Source organism: Pristis pectinata, chromosome 14 (genome assembly GCF_009764475.1).
Source record: "Pristis pectinata isolate sPriPec2 chromosome 14, sPriPec2.1.pri, whole genome shotgun sequence".
In the NCBI taxonomy this organism is placed as follows: Eukaryota; Metazoa; Chordata; class Chondrichthyes; order Rhinopristiformes; family Pristidae; genus Pristis; species Pristis pectinata.
In genome coordinates, this window is record NC_067418.1 from 27,575,044 (window position 1) to 27,596,615 (window position 21,572).

Sequence of the window (21,572 nt, forward strand, 5' to 3'; positions counted from 1 at the left end):
TGTAATTTTCTGAAATTTTATATTTTATTGTCTCATCTTCATTTCACCTTTAAGACAAGCTATTTTTTATGGGAGGCTTGACTTCTTTGTAAGAAAGGCCAATAAGGAACATCATTTAAAAATCTGACGTATTTTAAAAGTACTTCTTGGCATATGTTGTGAATGTGCGAGTGAAAAATAGAAATTCAAAGAAATAGGTGATTAACAAAAAGAAGCTTCTTTAATCCATATGTTTTGGTCATGTCTGAGTTTGGAAAAATTCTGGATAGAGATATTTCAAACTTTTTCTGTACTTTTTAAAATAAATTTTAAGCCAAATCCTTTAACTGCATTATTCGGGATTATTGGAGAAAAAGATATAATTTTGGAGACTTCTGACTTATTTCTCTTATAGTCAGGAGGGCTGTATTGCTTAATTGGAAGGAAACTATTCCTCCCACTCATGCTCAATGGTTACGGGATGTCATGTCATATCTAAATTTAGAGAAGATCCGTTGCTCTATTTCTGGATCTATTCTGGACTTTCAAATATTATGGGGACTTTTTTGAACTACTTTCAAAACCACTGATTTGGTACTTAAGGTGCAGATATCGGCCAATACTACTATGTCTTTAGGATGCTACTAAACAGCTTTGGTTTTGGTAGTGGGGTTAGATTTCTTTTATAATAAAATTATTCCAATTTATCAATATCAATTGATATCTTTTTTGTTTATCAATATGAAGCAGTGTGATTTCTAGTGTGATTCAATACAATCTATTTTGTAACTTTTTTCCTTTGTTTCATGCATTTTATACTTCTTATTTGAAATTAATAAAAATATTGAAAAAGAAAGAAAAAAAATGATTGTTGAGCTGGTCACCCTCCCAATGCCCACTCACTGGTGAACTTGGTTCCTTGTTGTCCTGCTGGGAGGTGGAATATTTCAGCCTTTGCATTAGCAGGCAATCTTCACATTCTGCTGAGATTGTTTGGTGCAAATGGTGAGAGGCCTCTGGATGACAACAGATAACCCTAAACTGTTTTGGGGTAGCAGTGCGGGTAAATTGGCTGCAGCCCATTGAGACATCCTGAGGTTATGAAAAGTGCTTTATACATGTATTTCTTGCTTTCTCAAAGAACTTGCATTATAAAGTACTTTTATAAAGTATTTTATCAAAAAACAAAGAAAATGAGAAAACAATTTTTGCCCCACATGTAAAGCAGGATATGATATTGCATTTTATGGATCGATGACGTTTAAGGCTGAGTTTGACTTGGAGGCTTCTGAGTTTCTGAACCTCGAGGGAATTGCATGATTGGGTCATCATTGGGAATTCATTGACCTCACTGTATCAATCAATCAATGGGCTGGAGTGTATGACTCAGAGCAAACCAGGAACAAAGTCAATTCACTCAGAAAAGGGTCCCTTAAAGATTAGATGAAACAGAATCTGAGGCAACTTCTGATGATAGCAGGGTAATTTGTCCAGGAAAATGGAGTGAGTGGAAGACAGTTGCAGATGAATTATGTGCCTTATATTAAACTCAGTCAATTACAGCAGCATACTCACAGATCTTCGTTCACCTTCGACTAATGCCCACTCTGGCTAGCTATACCATTGTTGCCATATGCAGACCTAAAACTGAGGACGAGCAACTTTCTTTCCCATGTTCTGTTCATGGGCAGGCGACTGGTTGGCCAAAGATGCTTCTGCAGAACCGAGTCCTGTATCTAACAGGGGCTGTAACCTGTGTGTCAATCACTGAAGGCGGAGAGACGTCCCTTTGAAAGCAAGCTGTCTCAGAAGTGCTTCTCATTTCGGTTGAGGGAGTCTAAGGGCTCTGGGATAACTCGCTGAGCTTTCCGTTCGTCGCCAATTTTTTTTTGTTGATTGTCGAGAATTTTCTCGCCCCGGGAGAATGTTCTACTCTGACATTCTGAGAGAAAGCCGACAGCAGCAGATGGATATCCGAGAGGCTGCCTCTCTGCGCCAGCAGAGGCGAATGAAACAAGCCGTTCAGTTCCTCCATAAAGACTCGGCGGACTTGCTACCCCTGGACGGCCTCAAAAAACTGGGCACCTCCAAAGAAACCGTAAGTGACCGCCTGATGTTGGGCAAAGACCAGTAAAAGGGGTAGCCGGAGAGAGCAGGTTATGAGGAATGGTTCCTATGTGTCTGTAGTTCCCTCAATATGTCGACACACAGAGACCATCAGTGACGGCTGGACTGCCCGGAGCCGGAGGTATTTCACCGGGTTATGGACTGCCGGCGGCTCCCGTGTGCTGCTGGAGTCTCATTGGATTTTCATGTACTCCGATCCTCTGGATTTCGGGTTAACCTTGCGAGTACATCCTCTCTGGAAAATGCCCTGTTCATGTCGATTTCACCAAATCCGCCGCTCCCTCTCAGTTTCACTCATTCACTGCTGTGGGGCAAGGACTGGTCCGCTGGGACAGCAGAGATCAAGCTGGAGAGCCGGAGTTTTCCGGACGGCATAGGCACGATAGGCCAAATGGTCTTCCTTGACGCCGTTATTCTCTTTGATTCTCGAAAACGTTTCAAAGTAAAAAAAAAACAGCTGCTGGAGGAACTCAGCGAGTCAGGCAGCATCTGTGGAGGGAGATGGACCGTGGACGTTTCAGGTCGAGACCCTTCATCTGGACTGATGCTCCCAGAGCCGCTGAGTTCATCCAGCAGTTTGTATTTTGCTCCAGATTCCGGCATCTGCAGTCTCTCGGCTCAGCATAATTAAAGTATTTGTTTCACTATGAGAATTCCTTCATCGTGATCAAACTAAATAATAACGAATCAACTGATGTTAAACATTTTCTTTTTGATTAATCTGGGAATAGTCACATTATTGGACATGTTACCATAATTCAGTTGGAATAACGAGTACAATGCCGAAATTAAGAAAAAGAAATGAGTCGAGTGTGTAAGAATTGGGCGATCTCATGTTGCGCTGTTTACAGCATTGTCAGTAGTTAAAATGATCTGAAGCCCAATATATTGATCCGTTGAAGTAATTAGGACATTGGCCCGCAGGAGCCAGCCGTCACTCTCAGCTGTACTGGAGGAGTTACTTGCATGTGCTTTATTGGTGGTGAGAAACTGCAACAGAGTTATAGAATCGTACAGCATGGGGAAAGGCCGTTCGGCCCATTATGTCCACGCCGACTGGTGGGCGCCCGTCCGTATTAAACCTATCTCCCAGCACTTGGTCCACAGCTTTCAATGGCTAAACGATTCAAGTGGTCATTAAGATATTTCTTAATTGCTGGCAGTGTCCCAGCTTCAACCATTCTCTCAGGCAGTGCATTCTAGGTATTTAACACTCAGGGTTAAGATGATTCCCTTAATATCCTCTCTAAATCTCTTTCCCGTTAACCTAAACGTGTATCCTCTAGTTTTATCTACGTGTGAGACGGGGAAACGTTTCCTGCAGTGTCCCTATGCCTATCAGACTTTTATATACTTCAATCATGTCCCCTCTTAACCCCCTCCACTCTGGGGAGAACAGACCCAGCTTCTGCAGTCTCTCCTCATAACTGAACTGCTCCATCCCAGGCAACATCCTGGTGAACCTCCTCTGCACCTTCTCCAGCACTATCACATCCTTCCTTTATATGGTGACCAGAACTGCACACAGTACTCCAGCTGAGGTCTGGCCAATGTTTTAAAAAGTTGGAACATAACCTCCCTACTCCCTACTTATTGAATACTTACTGTATTCAGTACCCCAACTAATGAAGACCAGTATCCCAAATACCTTTCTAACCACATTATCTACCTGTGTGGCTACCTTCAAGAATCTATGGACTCGTACTCCAAGGTCCCTCTGTTCTTCAATAGTACCCAGGACCCTACCATTCATGGTGTTTGTTGTAGTCTCATTAAAACTCCCATTGAATAGGAAAGTGTACCCATCTATAATAAATACTAGCTAACCAGTTCCAAGTTTGTATTGTAATGGTTGGAATCAAATATTTGAATTCTGGATATGCATTGTTACCAATGTGCAGGGAAGTCTATAAGTTCCAGTTAGAATCTGTGTTCTTTTCCAAGGCAGTCTCTCAGGGTTGAGGATGGCTATCCAGTTGAATGGGTTCTGAAAAGACTGAATGAACCCAATGTGGGCTCTGCAAACTCTGCCAGAGAGAGAGCAGAAGTTGCTTGTTGGGCAGGTTGGCGGATATGTCACATAGAGGAGTGTGCTACTTCTGCTGGGATTCTGCACACTCCCAACAAAGGCATGAGATTCTCAATGTCAGCTGGAAAGTTCCTTCTCCATTTTAAGTGGTCGTGGGCTAGGGATTCCGGCAAGTTGGTGGGAATGTTATGTTTTTTTTCAAGGTGGCGTTGAACATATTCTTGAGTTGTTTCCCTTGTCCTCTGGGAAATTACTGTTACCAATCTGTTGAAATATATGTGCTGCAGACAGATAATTAGAGGCTGAAACCTGCTTGTTTGGCACATTGAGGACATTTTAATGGTAGTTGCATCAGACAATTTAAATGTCAATTTCATTAATTTACTTATTTTAAATTGGTTAACTCCAATGTAGATTAAGTAAAGCAGAATACTGTGCCTTAAGGTTCTGAGATAAAGGTCATTGACTTGAAACTTTTAATTCTTTTTCTCTTTCTTGGAGGCACAGTACTCATGTGGCTGGTCCAGTTGAGTTTGTGGTCATTGGTATCCCCCAATGTGTTTTGCTGGGAGACTCATTGATGGTAATGCTATTGAATACTAAGGGTAGCTGTTTATACTTTTCCTTGATGAAGATAGCCTGGCACTTACATGGCACAAATGATACTTGCCACTCTATCCTTGCCCAAGTGTTGTCCTGCTGTATGCAGGCATGGACTGCTTCATCTGCTGAGGAGTTCAAAATAGATAGGAACATTGTGCGATTATCAGCGGCCATCCCCACTTCTGACCTTGTAACAGAAGGAAGATCATTGGAGAAGCAGCTGAAGAAAGTTGGGCCTAGTACACAACCCCAAAGAACACCTGCAGTGATGTCATGGGGCTAGAATGATTGACTTGCAATCACAACTATCTTCCTTTGTGCGAGGTATTGTCCAACCATCAGTGTTTTCCTCTTGATGCTCTTTAACTTGTTTTTTCAAGGCTCTGTGGTGGCTCATTACGTGAAATGCTGCCTTGATATTGGGAGCAGTTACTCTCTCCTCATCGTTGGAATTCAGCTCTTTGGGTCAAGGCTGTGAGAGGCCCTGGCTTGGTTCTGGAGGACAGGTCTTCAGAACTACAGCAGGGTTGTTGTCTGATCCAATTGCCTTTGCTGTATCCAGTGCCCTCAACCTTTTTTTTATATGACATGAAGTGAATCAACATGGCTGAAGACTGGGTTCTGTGATGGTGTGAATCTCAGGAGGAAGCTGAGATGAATCATTTGCTGGGTATGACCACCGGAAATTGTTGTGATAACCTTGTCTTTAACACTCATATAATGGGCCCCACCATCACTGAAGACAGGGTGTCCTTGGAACTACCTCCTTCTGTTAGCTGTTTCATTGACCCCCCCTCTTGCATCCACAACTAGGTATGAGAGAACTGCAGAGCTTTGATCAGATCTGTTGTTTGTAAGATTACATTGCTCTATCTGTTGAATGCTATTTTTGCTGCTGTATACACATCTGGTCTTGTATTGCAGTTTTGCTTGGTTGGCACTCATTTTTAGGTAGGCTGGAATTACTCCCAGCATGCCTTCTACACTCCTCATGAACCAGAATTAACCTCTTGACTTGACAATAATGGTAGAGTGAGGGATGCATCAGGCCATGCGGCCACAGATTGCGGTGATGTATGTTTCTGCTGCTGGTGGTCCACAGTACCTCCTGGATGCTTAGCTTTAAGTTGGTGGATTCTGTGTCCTTGCTTCTACCAAGTAGTTCTCAACTTGGAGGTGCAATGGTTCATCAGCTGAGAGATGGCAGTGGAAAATAATCAGGAGTAGGTTTCCTTGCTCATGTTTGACTTAATGACGTGAGACTTCAAGGGGTCCAGATTCAATATTAAGGAGTCCCAAGGCCACTCTTCCCACTGAACTCTCAGCTGTAGTTATCATCCATGATCTTGATGAATGATGGATCAACAGCCCAGATGGTCTACACCTGCTCCTAATTCTAATGTTCTTTTGTCACGAGTTCAAGTATGTCAGGCTGTCACTCAATTAGTTTCCCAATTTAGACACTGGACCCCAGATGTCTGTGAGGAGGACTTTGCAAGGTTGATTAGGCTGGGAGCAATTTTGCCATGTCTGAACTTAGTGCTGTTGTTGATGCTGAGTGGTCTGTTTGGTTTTATTTTTCCTCTGTTTCAGCAAAGTGGCTATTGTTCAACTGTGTGGCTTGCTTGGCTATTTCAGAGTCAACCACATATGTCAGCCTGGAGTCGCATATGGCCAGATAGCAGATTTCCACCTTTCCTCCTCCTTTCTCTCTCTCTGTCTCCTCTCCCAACCCCACTCCCTCCCCTGAGCACACATTGGGTCTCAATGGACAATGCACAAGGCCTACAAAAGACAGGTTAGAGTGGAAGGGGGAATTGAACTAGAAGGCAGCAAAAGGCACAAGGGCATGTTTGTGGACTGAATGGAAGTGTTCCACAAAAGCTACCCAAATATCCTTTCATTTTAGCAATTTGAACTTGTAAGAACATAGAAATAGAACCGGAGAAGTTTCAACCCCTTATGCTTGCCCCTCCTTTCAATAAGATAATGAGTGATCTTTTACATCAGTGCCACCTTCAAGTATCCTGTAAACCCTATATCCCGTGATTTCCTTAATATCTAAAATGATATTAATCTCTTTAATATACTCAGTGACTGAGCCTCCATCGGTATCTTGGGTTGAGAAGAAATTTCCCCTTATCTTTGTCCTGAAGGCCTGCACCTTATTTTGAGATTGTGACCCCTAGTTCTATACACCCCAGCCAAGAGAAACATCATCCCTATATCTACCCTGTCAACTCCTGTTAAAATTTTGCACATTTCAATTTCATCTAAACTTGAGAGTTTTGGCCCAATCCACTTAAAAAGATGGCAAATCACATCTTGGGAATCAAGCTGGTGAATTTGTTTACTATAGAGGCTAAGGGTGTCAAACTCATGGTAACTGTATTAACTATAATTTTTTAAATTTTATTTTAGCAACCACATAACATTTTGCAGAGACGTTTATTAGAAAGCAACTTGTCAAAACTTCGAGCCAACAATCGAGGGACATGGCCTTCTAATAATTCATTTTCGGTGCAGACCAAGAGTTTTCATCAGATTAAACAAGAATTTCACAGAAGAACACATGATGATGATCTGATATTTGTGTGTTGCAAGGTAATTTTGTATTCCTTAAAGTGTACGATGTTATTTATCAACCAACTAACTTAAAAATAAGCTTTGCATATTGTTCCATCTACCAAAATAATAACCATTCTACTTAAGCCATGTCAGTATCTAAAAATGGACAGACAAACCAGCCTGTCTTTTTGTTGAACACTTAAGCCTCTTCTGTGGTACAGCAGTTGATGCTTTTCCATGTTTGGATGTGATATCACTAATACATTATTTATCTTTGCAAATATAATACAACTTATATTCTAATCACTATTCTCCAAATCCCAATTGTAAATGATATGACAGAGGGATAAGGGATGAAATCCCAAGGGATGAATTGTCATTTATGAGTAACAATGCCCCATAGTACAAAGAGTCTCTCAAGTCCTGTGATGTTTGAATCTTAATCAGAACTCTGTTTGATCAAAAGCTGTTTTAATTATATACAGCCCTCTCACTAATTGTGGCACCTAAATCCAGCTCTCTGTTCTAAGATGATGAGCACTCCTGATTTACAATTTGCTAATGTTTGGTACAATTAATGATGCATGAGTTACGAGACTACTTATCATTATTTGCAGCCTTGTCATAGAAGCATGGAGAGATGCAACATAGACACAGGCCCTCCAGCCTGAGTCCATGTTGATCATCAAGTACCTATTTTTACACTAATCCTACCCTAAACCATTTTATTCTCCCCAACCCCCGCCAGATTCCTCCACTCAACTACACACTAGGGTTTACAGTGCCCAAGTAAACTGCCAACCTGTACAGTTTTGGGATGTTGTGAAAAACCAGAAAACCTGGCGGAAACCCACACAGTCACAGGGAGAACATGTAAACTCCACACAGACAGCACTGGAGGTCTGGACTGTATCTGGGTTGCTGGAGCTGTGAAGCAGCAGTGTCCCATTGCTACAATAATACTATTGGCTTTCCAATGTATCTTGGATTGTTCTAAATCTGTTTTCAATTCTTTAAGTGTGCTGGATTAGAGATGAAATTACAGATTGACACTGGCTCTCGATATAATCTCATTTCATCTGCCTGTGTGGATAAACTAGGGTAAGTGATCATGCATTTCTTGTACTTCCTCTTTCCCACATCATGCTGCAACAAATAAACCATGTGTTTTATTGGACTGAACTGTGATTTTCTTTCCATGTGATGGGATGGGAATAGCTGTAGTGTGAATGTACAGACGTCACCACAGATGGTTGGAATAATGAGCTGTTCTGGCTGAAGGCCTAATGGGATTTGTAATTTAAGCAGACAAGCATCTAAAATATATTTAAAGGAGCAAGCATCTTAAGTGACCCAAACTATATTTATGATGGCATTTGACAAGATTATACAGTAAGACATTATGACTTTATGTGAGACTCTTTGATAAAATACTGTGAGACAATAATGTTTACAGAAAAAAAGGGAAATGCTCTTGCAACAAAAGTGAAAGCAGATTTGCTGCAACATAAAGTGAGTAGTACACTTGGATCCTTCTCCAGATTTATTGGAAAATAAGCATTTCAATCCAAGACAATTTTAATTCATTCAAAGGTAAATTACAGTGGAACCTGTCATTTAGTATGCAGAGTGGAAAAATGTTTTGGAACTGAATTTCACAATAGTATATTTATGAATTTTAATGCAAAAAAAAAAACCAAACTGCTGGAGGAGCTCAGTCGGGTTGAGCAGCATCAGGACACTTTACCTCAACAGATGCTACTTGACCCACTGAGTTCCTCCAGCAGTTTGTTTTATGTTCTCGTTTACAGCATCTGCAGTCTCTTGTCTCCATTATGAATTTTTATATCTAGTTCATAGTATGTTAATAGTGTTGTTAAAAATATAAAACAAATGCCCCTTGATTCATAAAGTAAGATGCAACCAGGGCTGATGAATAAATCGGATGAGGTAAATCAGGAAGCAGTGACTGAAGTAGTGCCAATCTTGTATCATAGAAAGGTCTAGGACATACAGTAAAATCTACAGTTGACCTGGTGGACACAAAATCCTAAAGGCCTGGTACATTTGATTGGCAAAGTGATGCTTCACTTCATTGGTATATGGAGTTAAATGCGATACTGACAATTTCTGCGGTGATTTTGCCCACTGCAGAAAACTAACCTCTGCAATTTCTGCTATGTGTTGTGCTTATGCATTGAGCTAATTTGCTTGTCAGATACGCTCAAGGTGCATCATTCCTATGCAATGATACTTTGGGAGAATGGTGGAGAAAATTAGGACCAGGTTGGCCTGGGAGTGGCCAGTTGTCAGGCACTCCGGAACAACTATGTCTTCACAATGCAATGCCAGACTAGGACCCTGCTCACTGACTTCTTCCTAATTCCTTCCCTCCTGCCACTGGAACACCTCCCCCTTCCCCCTGATGTGACCACGTGCGCGACACACACACACACACACACACACACACACACACACACACACACACACACACACACACACACACACACACACACACACACACACCCACACACACACACACACACACCCAGGTCCTGGGACCCTGGCCTTGAGTTCCAGTGCATTAAGGCCCTGAATCTCCCCAAAGACCATCGTAGGGAAGTTCAGAACATTGCTGTTAAGAATAGCATTTATTGTCCTCCCTAATCATCCTTTAAGAGGTGTACCTAAAGTCATTGTGGTGAAAGTACCACAGTGGTGTTAGGGAGGGTGTTCCAGGATTTTGACCCAGGAGCAATATGACTCTACAGCAGGAGGCTGTTTGAGGAGAAGGGGATAAGGTTGTATCACAAGATGCTTCCTGCCTTTGTCATTCTCAGAGGTGGAATACTGTCAAAGAAGCACTTTTGAGTTGGGTGCAGTGCATCTTGTAATTGACAAGCCATGCAGATGTTGGGAGTGAGTGACTGTTTAAGGTGGTGGAAGTCCGCCAATCAAGTGGGCCCGCTTTGATATGGATGTTGTTGAGGCTCTTGAATGTTGGAGTTGCATTCGTCCAACATTGATTTAATGATTATTAAAATTTTTGGGCATACCACAGCTGGTTTCGTTGAGTGAAACAACAATATAAAGTTTGTATGAGAGTATATCCAGGAATTCCTTTAAAAGGAAAACATGTGCAGATGGCCATGGAGAATTGCATCATGGGCCTCCCTTGCCGCCCAAGGGCACACACGGCAAACACAACTCTTCTGGCAAGACCACAGAGCTCCCTCTTGCATCGTCTAGTTATTACTGATACCTCCCCTGCTGCACTCTAAATGCACAATACATTGCACAATAAAGGGAAGATGAAAGCAAATTAGATGTTTATTTTTAAAGTGGTTGGTTTTCCAGAAGATGCTGAGTGTCTTTAAGCCCCATGAACTGCATTCGTGTTGAAAATAGGGAATCCTATTAAATGCTCAGCATTCTAAAATTGGACAGTCACAGATCGTTTCTGTTCTGAATACTTTTTAATCCTGCCTATTATAATTCATGAACTGAGTTGTTTTTTACAATAGAATTTATTGAGCATATAGTTTTACATTATCTTACTCCAATCTTAAATTTACATTTTCAAATCATGTTTTCTCTTTATAGGCTGAAGGAACTTGTGAAAGCAGACAAGAATGAAACTGGAAAAAATGGGAATGCCTTTTACTTTTGAAGGTTTATTGCCAAATGGACAATATTGCAATCTCTATAGGACAAGCTGAATATAAGTGTTCAGCAGTTGTGGTGGGTAAGTTTTCACACTTACAAGAATTTATTAAATAACTACTTCCTAACATATTTTTGTAGAACAGATTGTGCTCTTTAACATAGGTTCTAGTGAGTAATTAGCACAAATTGCTGTGAATGGATGTGAAAGTATTAATCACATTTAAAGGTACCATGGAAATTAACAGCAAACATTGAGAGTTTCTGAGAATTGAGGTATGCACTGAGAATGGGTAGAAAGAATATTCATCTGTCTGACTAACCTGATCAGAGGGTGTTCAATGTTCCATTTCTCAGCCTGTAGAGCCTGCATCTTAATGAACAATAAGTTCCCTAGGGATGCTGCACATATTCTTTGGATAATGTGCTCGTGATGATGAATGAGGAAAATAAAATAAATTTGGAAATTAGTCAGTGCTGAATGACAAAGCGGTAATCTGATATTTGAACCAGATGTGTGTGTAGTCTTCCTGAACACTGCCATGTTCTTCCACCTCAGCTGGGACTTGAAAGAGTAAACCTAATATTGGGAACCTAATATTTGGCATCAGATAACCCTATAAAACAATTACAGGCAATCCCCGGGTTATGGCAGTTTGAGTAACAGAAGTTCACCCTTTCAGAATTCACAAATCATTATCCAAAATTATGGAATTTGTTTAAAAAAAGTAAATAAACACAAAATCTAATCAACTCACATTTCTTGACGTGCACAGATGACATGGCTTCACGTTATAGAAAATTGTGATATAGAAATTGTTTGCTAGGAACGCAACCCCTCCCCCTCCCCCAACAACGCAGGGATTAGTGTACAATCTGAGAGAAATTTAGCGAAATTCTGTGCTTGTAGACAGCAGGGTTTCAGCTGATAAAACTCCACTAGCACATATTAGAGAGTCAGAGTCCTGGCTATACTCTCAGAGCTGAGGCAAGGGGTAAAAATTGCTCAATGACTATTATGTCCATTTTCAAAATAAACTAAACATGGCGATTTTTCTTTCGAGCTCTGGTGTTCAGTTGACTCATGTTTCACATTCCATGTTCTTTGATCAATAATATCTGTTAAGTACTATTGTATGCGGATCAGAAAAGGGTGAGATTTGGTATGATTTGTCTATTCATTCAGTATCGCAGCTCAAAAATGAAGAAATAGCCACTTGGGTACATACTAGGTGGCTATAGTTCTTAAGGAAATGTAACTTTCTAAAACAGAAGGATGGTGAGAAATAGTGTGGAAAACATTGTAATCAATCCCACCATTTACCTTGTTAGCCTTTCACTGTAAAACTAAAATGTTCTACAGAAATCATCTTCCATTGCTGAAAGTAAATGGATTAATTATTAATTTCATGCAAGCAATTGCTTCAGTTTAAAAATTACAAAATTCTTTCTGCTGTATGCTCCATTTAGTGTGTGAGGAACTCTGCCCTTCAGTTATGCTGAAGTGTTAAATTTTCAAATTACATTTGGTGGCCTAGGTAGTAATTCTTATAATCAAGAAATTTTATAATCAGTGTTTTAATATTGATTATATATATATAAAAAAAAAAGAAATTGCAAGAAACACTCAGGATGTCAGTCAACATCTGTGGAGAAAATGTTTCTGGTTGATGACCTTTCATTAGAACTGAGACAAGGAAGAATTTGATGATAATCCCTTGCTCTAATTCTATATCATTGTAAGATTTTTTACCCAGTTTAATGTTGATTAGTATATGTTTCATGCTGAAATATCTTTCTCGTTGGCAGATGATGATAAGAAAATTCTCTCTATTGGATTGCAGACATTGAGATCATTGAAGGTAAAAAACTGCATTTATTATGTAAATCAGGCTTGGGAAGAAAAATTTGTGTGTTCTTTTAGCCTTCAGTTATGTCTGTTCTACTTTGTACTTAGTGCATAATAGACTTGGAAAAACAATATTTAATTCTTGGGGAGAAGGAGAAAGAGGAGATTCCATTTCTGGATATTGACAGCAGTTTTTATGCAGATGGGTAAGTGCAATGAAAATGATTTAGCTGCATTTAAGCTATGTTTCAATGTAATACCTTTATCTCAATATATTATAGATTTTATATGAAGGATAACTGTAAACCTAGGATCAAATGTTTGTAAGTCTTTCTGCCAATTGAAGTGGATCTGAATTAACTGAATAATCCAGAGTGGCAAAAAACTGTACAGATGTTAAGACTGTGAGAAATTTGCGTACATTGACATGGGACATTGGCGATAAATGCCTATAGTAGCAGTAATTCTAATAATTATGGAATGATTTTTACCAGTTTATGTCAAAACGTGGGTCTGATTATAGGGAGGCCACTGCACTAGAACTTGCATTCTACCTTTCAATGACGGAAAAACACCCTGGCGTTGTTTGTGAAAGTTGCATAAAGTGAGATCCTCAATCATAGAACCTCATTGTCAGATCTTCCTGTGGAACTCTGTGCTGAAAATGACCTGGTCAGAATCTGTGTACTATTCTCTATCGATCTGTTGCCTAGTTCTTAATGCTACTGATTTCTTCAGTATCACTACTTGCACCATTTTGAAACTACAGCGGAGGATCACTAGTTAATGCATGCATGCATGCTGCAGTGAACACATGCACAAGAACAAAAGAAGATAGAGCAGTAGTCCACCAGCCCTTCCAGCCTGTCCTGCCGTCCAACATGATCATGTCGGATCTGCCTCAGCCTCATGTCCTCTTCTGTGCCAATTCCCCCTTTCTTTCAAACATTTATCTGCCTCTTCTTGAAATACCTCCAATGATCTTCACAATACCTTCACAATCCTCCAAGGTAGAGAATTCCAAGGATTCACCACCCTCTGCAAGATGGGCATTGAGCAAGCAATGTGAAAATTCCCCCCGAGAGTGTGGGAGGGACTTGGACAGGCTAGTGAAGAACAGAACCCATGGGAACCAGGTCCTTTGTTCATGGGGGCATGGAGATCCACTACAGCCAGGCACCCCTGGCTGGAATTTGACAGGGAAGTGTCTAAACAAAACATAATTGCCTGTACTGTGTCTGCAGTGCTTATTATAAAGTAGATAAATTAATGAAAATCAAAATAAAACTGCAGATGCTGGAAACCGGAAATAAAAACAGAAAATGCTGGAAAAATTCAACGGGTCAGGCTGCATTCACGAGAAGTGAAACAGACACATCTTCCCCTCTCCTCCCCTGTCAGCATTTTTGCAGGAACCATTCCCTTCACAACTCCCTGGTCCATTCTTCCCTTCCCACCTCCCTGGTCCACTCTTCCCTTCTCACCCCCTAGCAACCCAAACAGTCTTTTCAGGTGAAGCAGCAGCGATTCACTTGCACTTCTTTTAATCTAGTGTACTGCTTTCAGTGTTCACAATGTGGACCCTACATTGGAGAAACCAAAGGCAAATTGGGTGACTGCTGTGTGGAGCATCTGTGTTCAGTCCGCAGGGGTGACCCTGAGCCTGCTGTTGCCTACTACTTTAATTCTCCATCCCAATCCCACTCTTACTTATCGGTCTGTGGCTTTGTGCACTCTCACAATGAGGCCCAATGCAAGCCTGAGGAACAGCACCTTATTTTCCACCTGGGCACTTTGAAGCCTTCTACAACCATGGGTAACTTGATTTCTCTGTCTGTATCAGTCATGCACTGTGATATTGGCTCAGATTGTTAATTTTTTTTCCTCTGGAAGTGAAGGACATACCTAGCCTAACCTTCTGGGCATGTCTTCCTGCTCTGCACTTTGCAACTCCTATATCAGAGACATCCTGCCTCTTCTACCCTCCCTGCAGCTTGACAAGCTTCTTTTGTCCCCTCCTCAGTTCTGATGACGGTAGTTGACCTGACACGTTAAATCTGTTTCTCTTCACACAGATGCAGCGTTACCTGCTGTGTAGTTCCAGCATTTTCTGCTTTTATTAAGACGTAGGTAAAGTTTACCCTGCCTGAGAATGGAGTTTGGGTAACTTCCCTGATTCAGCAGTGAGCAGCAAGCAGTGAGATGTGGCAGAGATCAGCTGAGTAGAATAGACCTGAAGCTAGGAAACTGAGTAACTGTGACCCACTTTTGGCTTTGAAATTGCATGCTTTCAGGGAGAATGAGAATAGTAAAATCTGGTTGTTCTGTGAGTGAATAAGAACGGTCCTTTTTCAGACAAGTGTTGCTGAAATTTTCACTGGAGACGGGCTGTGTGTGTGTTGCACTATTGTTTGTATTATTTGGGGGGGACACTTAAGCTGGAGAAAGTGCAAGGGCAAACAAAAATCTGGCTGAGAAGTTGGGGTGAATTTCTGATGGGTGCTGAGAAACCTAGAAATGTGCACAACATGCTCTACTGCTGGTTAAGCCAATTTTCTACTGTACATTTTCTTGTGTGGTGGAAACTCTTGGCCACTTGATTTTTGGTTCCTACTACAAACTGTTTATTGCATATTAAATCAGTGAGCTCTCCTGACAACTGTCTGGAAGTGAAGCCATTGACTGGACATCCATGCCCAGTGCTTTACAGTCTAATCAGTGCATTAACTCTTGCCTCCAAAGCTTTGGAATTAGTTTAGAAGGCAGAAAACAATGTACTCACCCTATTGTATTGTGTATTTAGTGCTACTGCCCTTAGATGAATTTCTCAGTGAGTGCTCTTAACTTTGTTGCATTTGGCCGAGTCATTAAATGAAACCAATTTATCACTGCCATCACTAAAACTCCCTATTCCCTTGTCATTAATATTGCCTGGCTGCTCTGCTTCTCCTCATCTTCTGCTAAAATCATCATCCATTACTATTCCAACACTCTCTTGTTGCTGTCTCTCTCAGTCTAGCCTCCATGATTTTGGGATTGTCCAAAACTCTGCTGTCACTTTTGAACTTGCACCAATTCCTACTTCAGCCTTATGATGGTTAAGGAAAATATCAATTTGAAAATTCTCATTCCTTCCTGTCTCTGAAATCTCCTCAATGTTTACAAGCTCCAGGATCTCTCCATCACTCCAATTCTAGTCACTGGCTCATCCCCAAATTTAATGACTCCATCAATTTGGAGCCATGCCTTCAGCTGCCAAGACTGAATGTTCTGAAATTCTCTCCCAAAATCTCTGCCTCTCCATGTCTCTTTCCTTCCTTAAGATCTCACTTTTTGACAAAGTTTTTAGTCATCCGCTGAATAATGTTTGACTGGATGTCAATTACGTTCCTGTGAAGTATCTTGGAACGTTTGCTTCACTGGTATGCTACATGGGTACTTATTTGCCTTGTCGTCCTGATCTGCTCTCTGCTTCTGCTGCTGCTGCCTGCAGTTGGTAAAGACTGTCTTTGTCATTCTGCTAATGGTTTACTGACATTGACAATCAGGAGACTTGCCTGATTGCAAATAAATGATGTAAAATAGTGCTTGCGAATATGTTTAGTGTGGGAGGTGTTCTAAGGATGGGAGTGTGTGTGCAGATGTTCTTAGTGAAGGAAGAGCAGAAGTGGGCATTCATGCTCTACAAAGGAATGGAGCTACATATAAAGACAAACAACAATGCAGAAACAGTAATTACAGGAGTGTATGATATAAAAAGGCACTCCCTAAAACATTTACCCATGTCCAGAAGTAGGTGACCATATCTCATTATTCATTTTAATCCTAATTTGAAACACTTAGGAATACAAATTTGTTTATGGTTGAATGCAATAAACATGTAATGTATGAAATCAAAGGAATAGAATTTCAGAATGAATGTAAATGTTCTTTTGTTATGATAATTGATATTTAACAAAGAGTTTCCTTAAAGATGTTTGCATTTCTATTTCTTTAAAAAAATGGATAATTACTATCTTTCCAAAACCAGCTCTTCTTAAAGTACAGAAGTTGACAGAAGTAAACATTCGATTTACAGAAGTGCTCTTCGGTGGTTTGTATACAAATATGACACAACAAACATCTCTGACTCCAGCCTACTCTCTGTGCTTTCTCTTCAGTACAAGTGTTCAGAACTAACATGGAATTTTGTAGCACTTAGACTGTTATTTAACCTTTACAATCTTTCGCTTCTGAATACAGGATGGATGCAAAGGAAATTACAGAATGAATTTCCTGTGCATTGTTTAAAAATATTGAACTTTAGTGTTCATTCTGAAGAAAATAATTCTGCTCTTTCTGTGGGTTGACCGTTTCACATGTGCACTATGGTGAAATAGAGTTTAACTTCTGTCAGACATGTGATATTGGTGTATGTCTCTACAGTGTAATCTGTTGTAGTCTCTGACAATGCCTGTATTTGTATTTTGTGGTAATTTGCTATTTTCTACAGTATAACAAATAGCTGGTGAGTAATTTTACAACATACACTTTAAGATACATTTTAAGCATAATATGTTCAAGGTACAGATGTGAGAACTAGTGTGGAATTCAGCTCCCTGAGACTCTCCTGCTTTCAAAATGGCTTCTCTTTATTTATTTGAGTGACCTTTTTCAAAACTGGTTATCTCTAATTGCCAAATGATGAAGCACTTGCTGTATGTATGAGTCATAGAACAATTGTTGATACAAGATCAAATGTCAGCTGCAGCTACAGTATTGTTTTTGAAGATGTACAGTCCTCAAAGGAGGAAGTGAAGTGTCTCTATAAATAAACATCTGGAGCCTGTTAATATAATCAACATGACTGAAATTTACATAATAGGGAAGCTGACATTGCAGAATGGGCAATCCTACAATCAGACATCAGCAATGTTAGCTTTGGCTGATCCTGATCACCCTTTACCTGATACCAATAGAAATTTAGATTGCTTCATAACCTGCAGCAGTCTGCTGATACAGTATGTTGTTGTACAACGTTTCACAGTACAAATGGAAAAAAAAATTGCCTCCTCCCATCCTTCAACCCTTTGGAAAAATCTCTGTCCTTTAATTCTGATCTCCTGCGGATCCCTAGAATTAATCGCTCCACCATTGGCCATCAGTTACAAAGTCCGCAAGCTTTGGAATTCGATCCCTAAATCTCTCTTTCTGTCTTTTAAGGTGCTTTAATTAAGCTTTAAATCATTTACTCTAACTTCTTATGGGCTTGGTATCAAATTTTGTTTCATGAAGCTGCTGTGAAATGCCTTTGGATGTTTTCTGGAAAAGGTGCTACGTAAATGGAAGTTGTGGTTTTTGTGGCAGGCACTTTCTCTGAATTGGAAAGCAGTGCTTTGAGAATGCATATTGAGAATGCATATATCTTATGCATGCAAGACTTGAGGGGAAATATAGAAAAGTACCTTTGAATTCCTGGCCTGAATTTTGCAGTCAGCTGTGACCAAATGGTGCTTGGTGTTGATCTCTGCTTTGATTACGTTTACTCACTTACTTTGTGCAATTCTCCTAGCAAGAACTTGGAAAAAACCGTGAGACTTTTCCACTGTATCTCCTTTAGCAAATTAATATACTGTAAACATAAGTGTGTGGATTAAGATGAGATGCCTGCAAATTCAAACTAACAGGAAAATAATACACTTCCACAAACCCACAATGAGCTATCTAGGGAGGTGCACAGCATTTAAACATCCTTAAAGTTTTGATTAAGTATGGAAAAGATAAACAATGTGGATTAACAAGCCACTTAAAATCTAATACTTAGGTCTCTCACTATCATTCTTTGCATTAAAAATCTTCATCCTTCTCCGATCCAGTGTAAAATCTAACAATAATATTAAATTTACAAGGTACTTACCTCAAGTTGATGATTCTTACTTAAGCTCCTGTGTAAGTTTTAACATCAGAGACTTTAACAGTACGGCCTCTGGCAGTTTATAACAAATAGCGACTTTGGGATTTCCCTTGATAAAATCCATGCACAGGAAACCACAAGTTGCTATTTTTGTTGTGGAGATAGCTTTACCATGAAGATTAATACAAAATTATGCCACTGTTTATAAAGTACATCACAGTAAAAAAACGTTATGATTTGGTTGTTGGAAAACCTGTGTGTGTTTAGCTTGCAAAAGATTCATTTCCATCATATTTTAATAATGGAATTTGAATGAGACCTGGTAGTTCTCATGTTGTTGAGTCATTCTAATTTCTATTATAGTTTTTTTTATTGGCAGTTACAGTAAACTGAGAGAGGCTGGGGCTTAATAAATCACTGTTAAATTAATCACTATCTTTTGGCTTCTGAAATGAAACAGGCTTCTCCCCTTCTCCTCTTTATACTGGCCATCTGGCCTCTCCACTCTCAGTCTTGATTCAGGGCTTTGACTCAAAACATCAACAATTACTTTTCTCCCATAGATGTTGCCTGACCCGCTGAGTTCCTCCAGCAGATTGCTGCTCCAGATTCCAGCATCTGCAGTCTCTTTTGTGTCTCCAGGCTCTTGCCTTCTTTGAGAATTTGAACACTTGGGCCTCAATTTACCATATCACCGACCACTCTCTTTCCGTGATGGGAAAGATGAGTATATGAGATGTTAACCCTTAAAAGAAAGTTCCCCAATCCATTGCACAGATCCCTGCTGCTGTTTTTACGATAGTGAGCAACAAGAGCTGTGAATGCCCTGTCTTGGAGAGGTAAGGTAGTTCTTCAATGTAGTCAGTCAGATTCATGTTCCTACTGTGCAGTTGGGAGCCTCTCTCAATCCAAGTTGGTCTCCCAGCAACTGGAAAATATATCAGTGAAAGGAAGTTGAGAGCTACCAGCTCACAGCTAAGCCCTTTTGAGAACACTCTAGTTGACCAAAGGAGCAGGATGCACTCATCCACTCGACATGGGAGGCTTTAGTCTTTTTACTGATTTAAATCTCTCCCATGCACTTGTTCCTCCAATTCTGGAAATATTTCAAACTCTGTCACTGGTTTTCTTGCTCGGCAGACAAATGGATTAAAAAGACTATAAATCTGGCAGGAACTCTGTATCTCTGGCTGCATTTGGCCTCCTTTCTTCACCTCCCCATAAATACCAGTGCCTTTGTGACAGCACATTAAATCAAATGATGTGGTGTTAAAGTCAACATAGACCATTTAACCAATTGCTAAGTGTCTGTAAACTGTTTCATTCAGCTTTGGTTTGGTAATTCATAGTGTGACACAGTACAGAAACAGGCTCTTCAGCCCACCAGGTCTGCACCAGCCATCAACCACCCACTTACATTAATCCCATACTAATCCCACATTCCCATCAACTCTCCCTCTAAGATTTTGCACACCTCTGTGACAAATTACAGTGGCTAATTAACCTACCAATCTGAATGGCCTTGAGATGTGGTAAGAAACAGTAGAACCCAGAGGAAACCCACACAGTCAAAGGAAGAACATGTAAACTCCACACAGACAGCACCAGAGGTCAGGATTGAACCAGGGTCGCTGCAGCTGTGAAGCAGCAATTCTATTAGCTAAACCACTGTGCCACCCCAAATTGCCTTCCCAAACAATTTCCCTTAAACTACTAAGCAAATTCATTACTGGTTACCTTTCAAACAGGACAGCACCTTCTGATTTCAGTATAACAGAATGAGTTAATGGCAAGCATAAGGACTTCCTTGCAGGAAGAAGTGAATAATTTGTGGTGAGTTAACCGCCTTCATCATTCTAGTAATGAATAAAGATGTAATTTAGAGTTCAAAATATTGATTAATGTCTTATACTCCACATGTACACATTGGATTTGTAATTCTGTTTAATGGTGCTGCATGGATAATGTTTAATTTATTATTGGCATTTGGCTTAACTAGAATAAGAAGTTTAAAAATTCAGTCCTTTGACGCAAGTATAATAATTACTACCCAGTCTATTGCCTGTATTCAGGAAAACACTCAAATCAGCTTGGCTACTCATTCACAGATGCTGACATCTAGAAACAAAACACTGCCTTATCCCTACAAGAGTCAGTACAGCACTGCCCCTACTTGGCTTCCTACCACAGTAACACCATGGCAGCCAGACATGTTTGCCTTCAACCAGGCCACCATAATCCACATATGTTTTCTGTCTTCCTGATTAAATCAGGAACTTCCTGAGCCACAATATTACCTTCCATCTTAGCCAGCTGTCTTTTTCTGTTCAACTACCATTTTTTTTGTCTGCATTTGGTTTTATTCATTCAATTCTTCTCTCCAGATTATTTTCACCAGCTTGTACTTTCGTGGTTTCTCACAGCTGTTTGCAATACAATCACACCAGTATGAAGATAGTGGTGGAGGATACCATAGGTCCTCTAAAGAGAAAAGTCCACTGCCTTCTGCAGGTGCAGAGACTTTGGTGTGCTGAGGGAGGTAACTAGGTGACCCAGAAGAAGCACGCCAAGAACACCAGCAGAACAAGAGGACTAAGAAGAAGACAAAGGGGGGCACTCAAAGGGCCAGCAGACCATTGTTTCAACTGCCAGACCAGGAGCTGACCTGGTTTGACACATTCTGAGTCACAGGTATCTGGGCCCTGTAGTCTTCACTACTTAAAGTTAGCTTTCCATGCAGTCTGAGCAAGATTCTGCTCACAATGAATGGCTGTGCGGATGAAGAGATGTGTGCTCTGCTCCTGAGTAGGAGAGATGAGTTCACATGTGCCACATAGCAACATGACTTCAATCACACTCTG

The 21,572-nt window shown here is 40.4% G+C and overlaps 1 protein-coding gene across 1 annotated transcript; it reads left to right on the forward strand.

Annotated features, from left to right (window-relative positions):
* Nucleotides 1-1,796: 1,796 nt before the first annotated feature.
* Nucleotides 1,797-17,199, forward strand: LOC127577900 (nuclear receptor-interacting protein 3-like). The gene is given in 8 exon segments (XM_052029545.1): nt 1,797-2,077; nt 7,160-7,342; nt 8,325-8,407; nt 10,910-10,943; nt 10,946-11,051; nt 12,779-12,831; nt 12,927-13,024; nt 16,849-17,199. Coding segments are annotated over 8 exon segments (741 nt in total). The 5' UTR covers nt 1,797-1,903; the 3' UTR covers nt 16,859-17,199.
* The last annotated feature ends 4,373 nt before the right edge of the window (nt 17,200-21,572 follow it).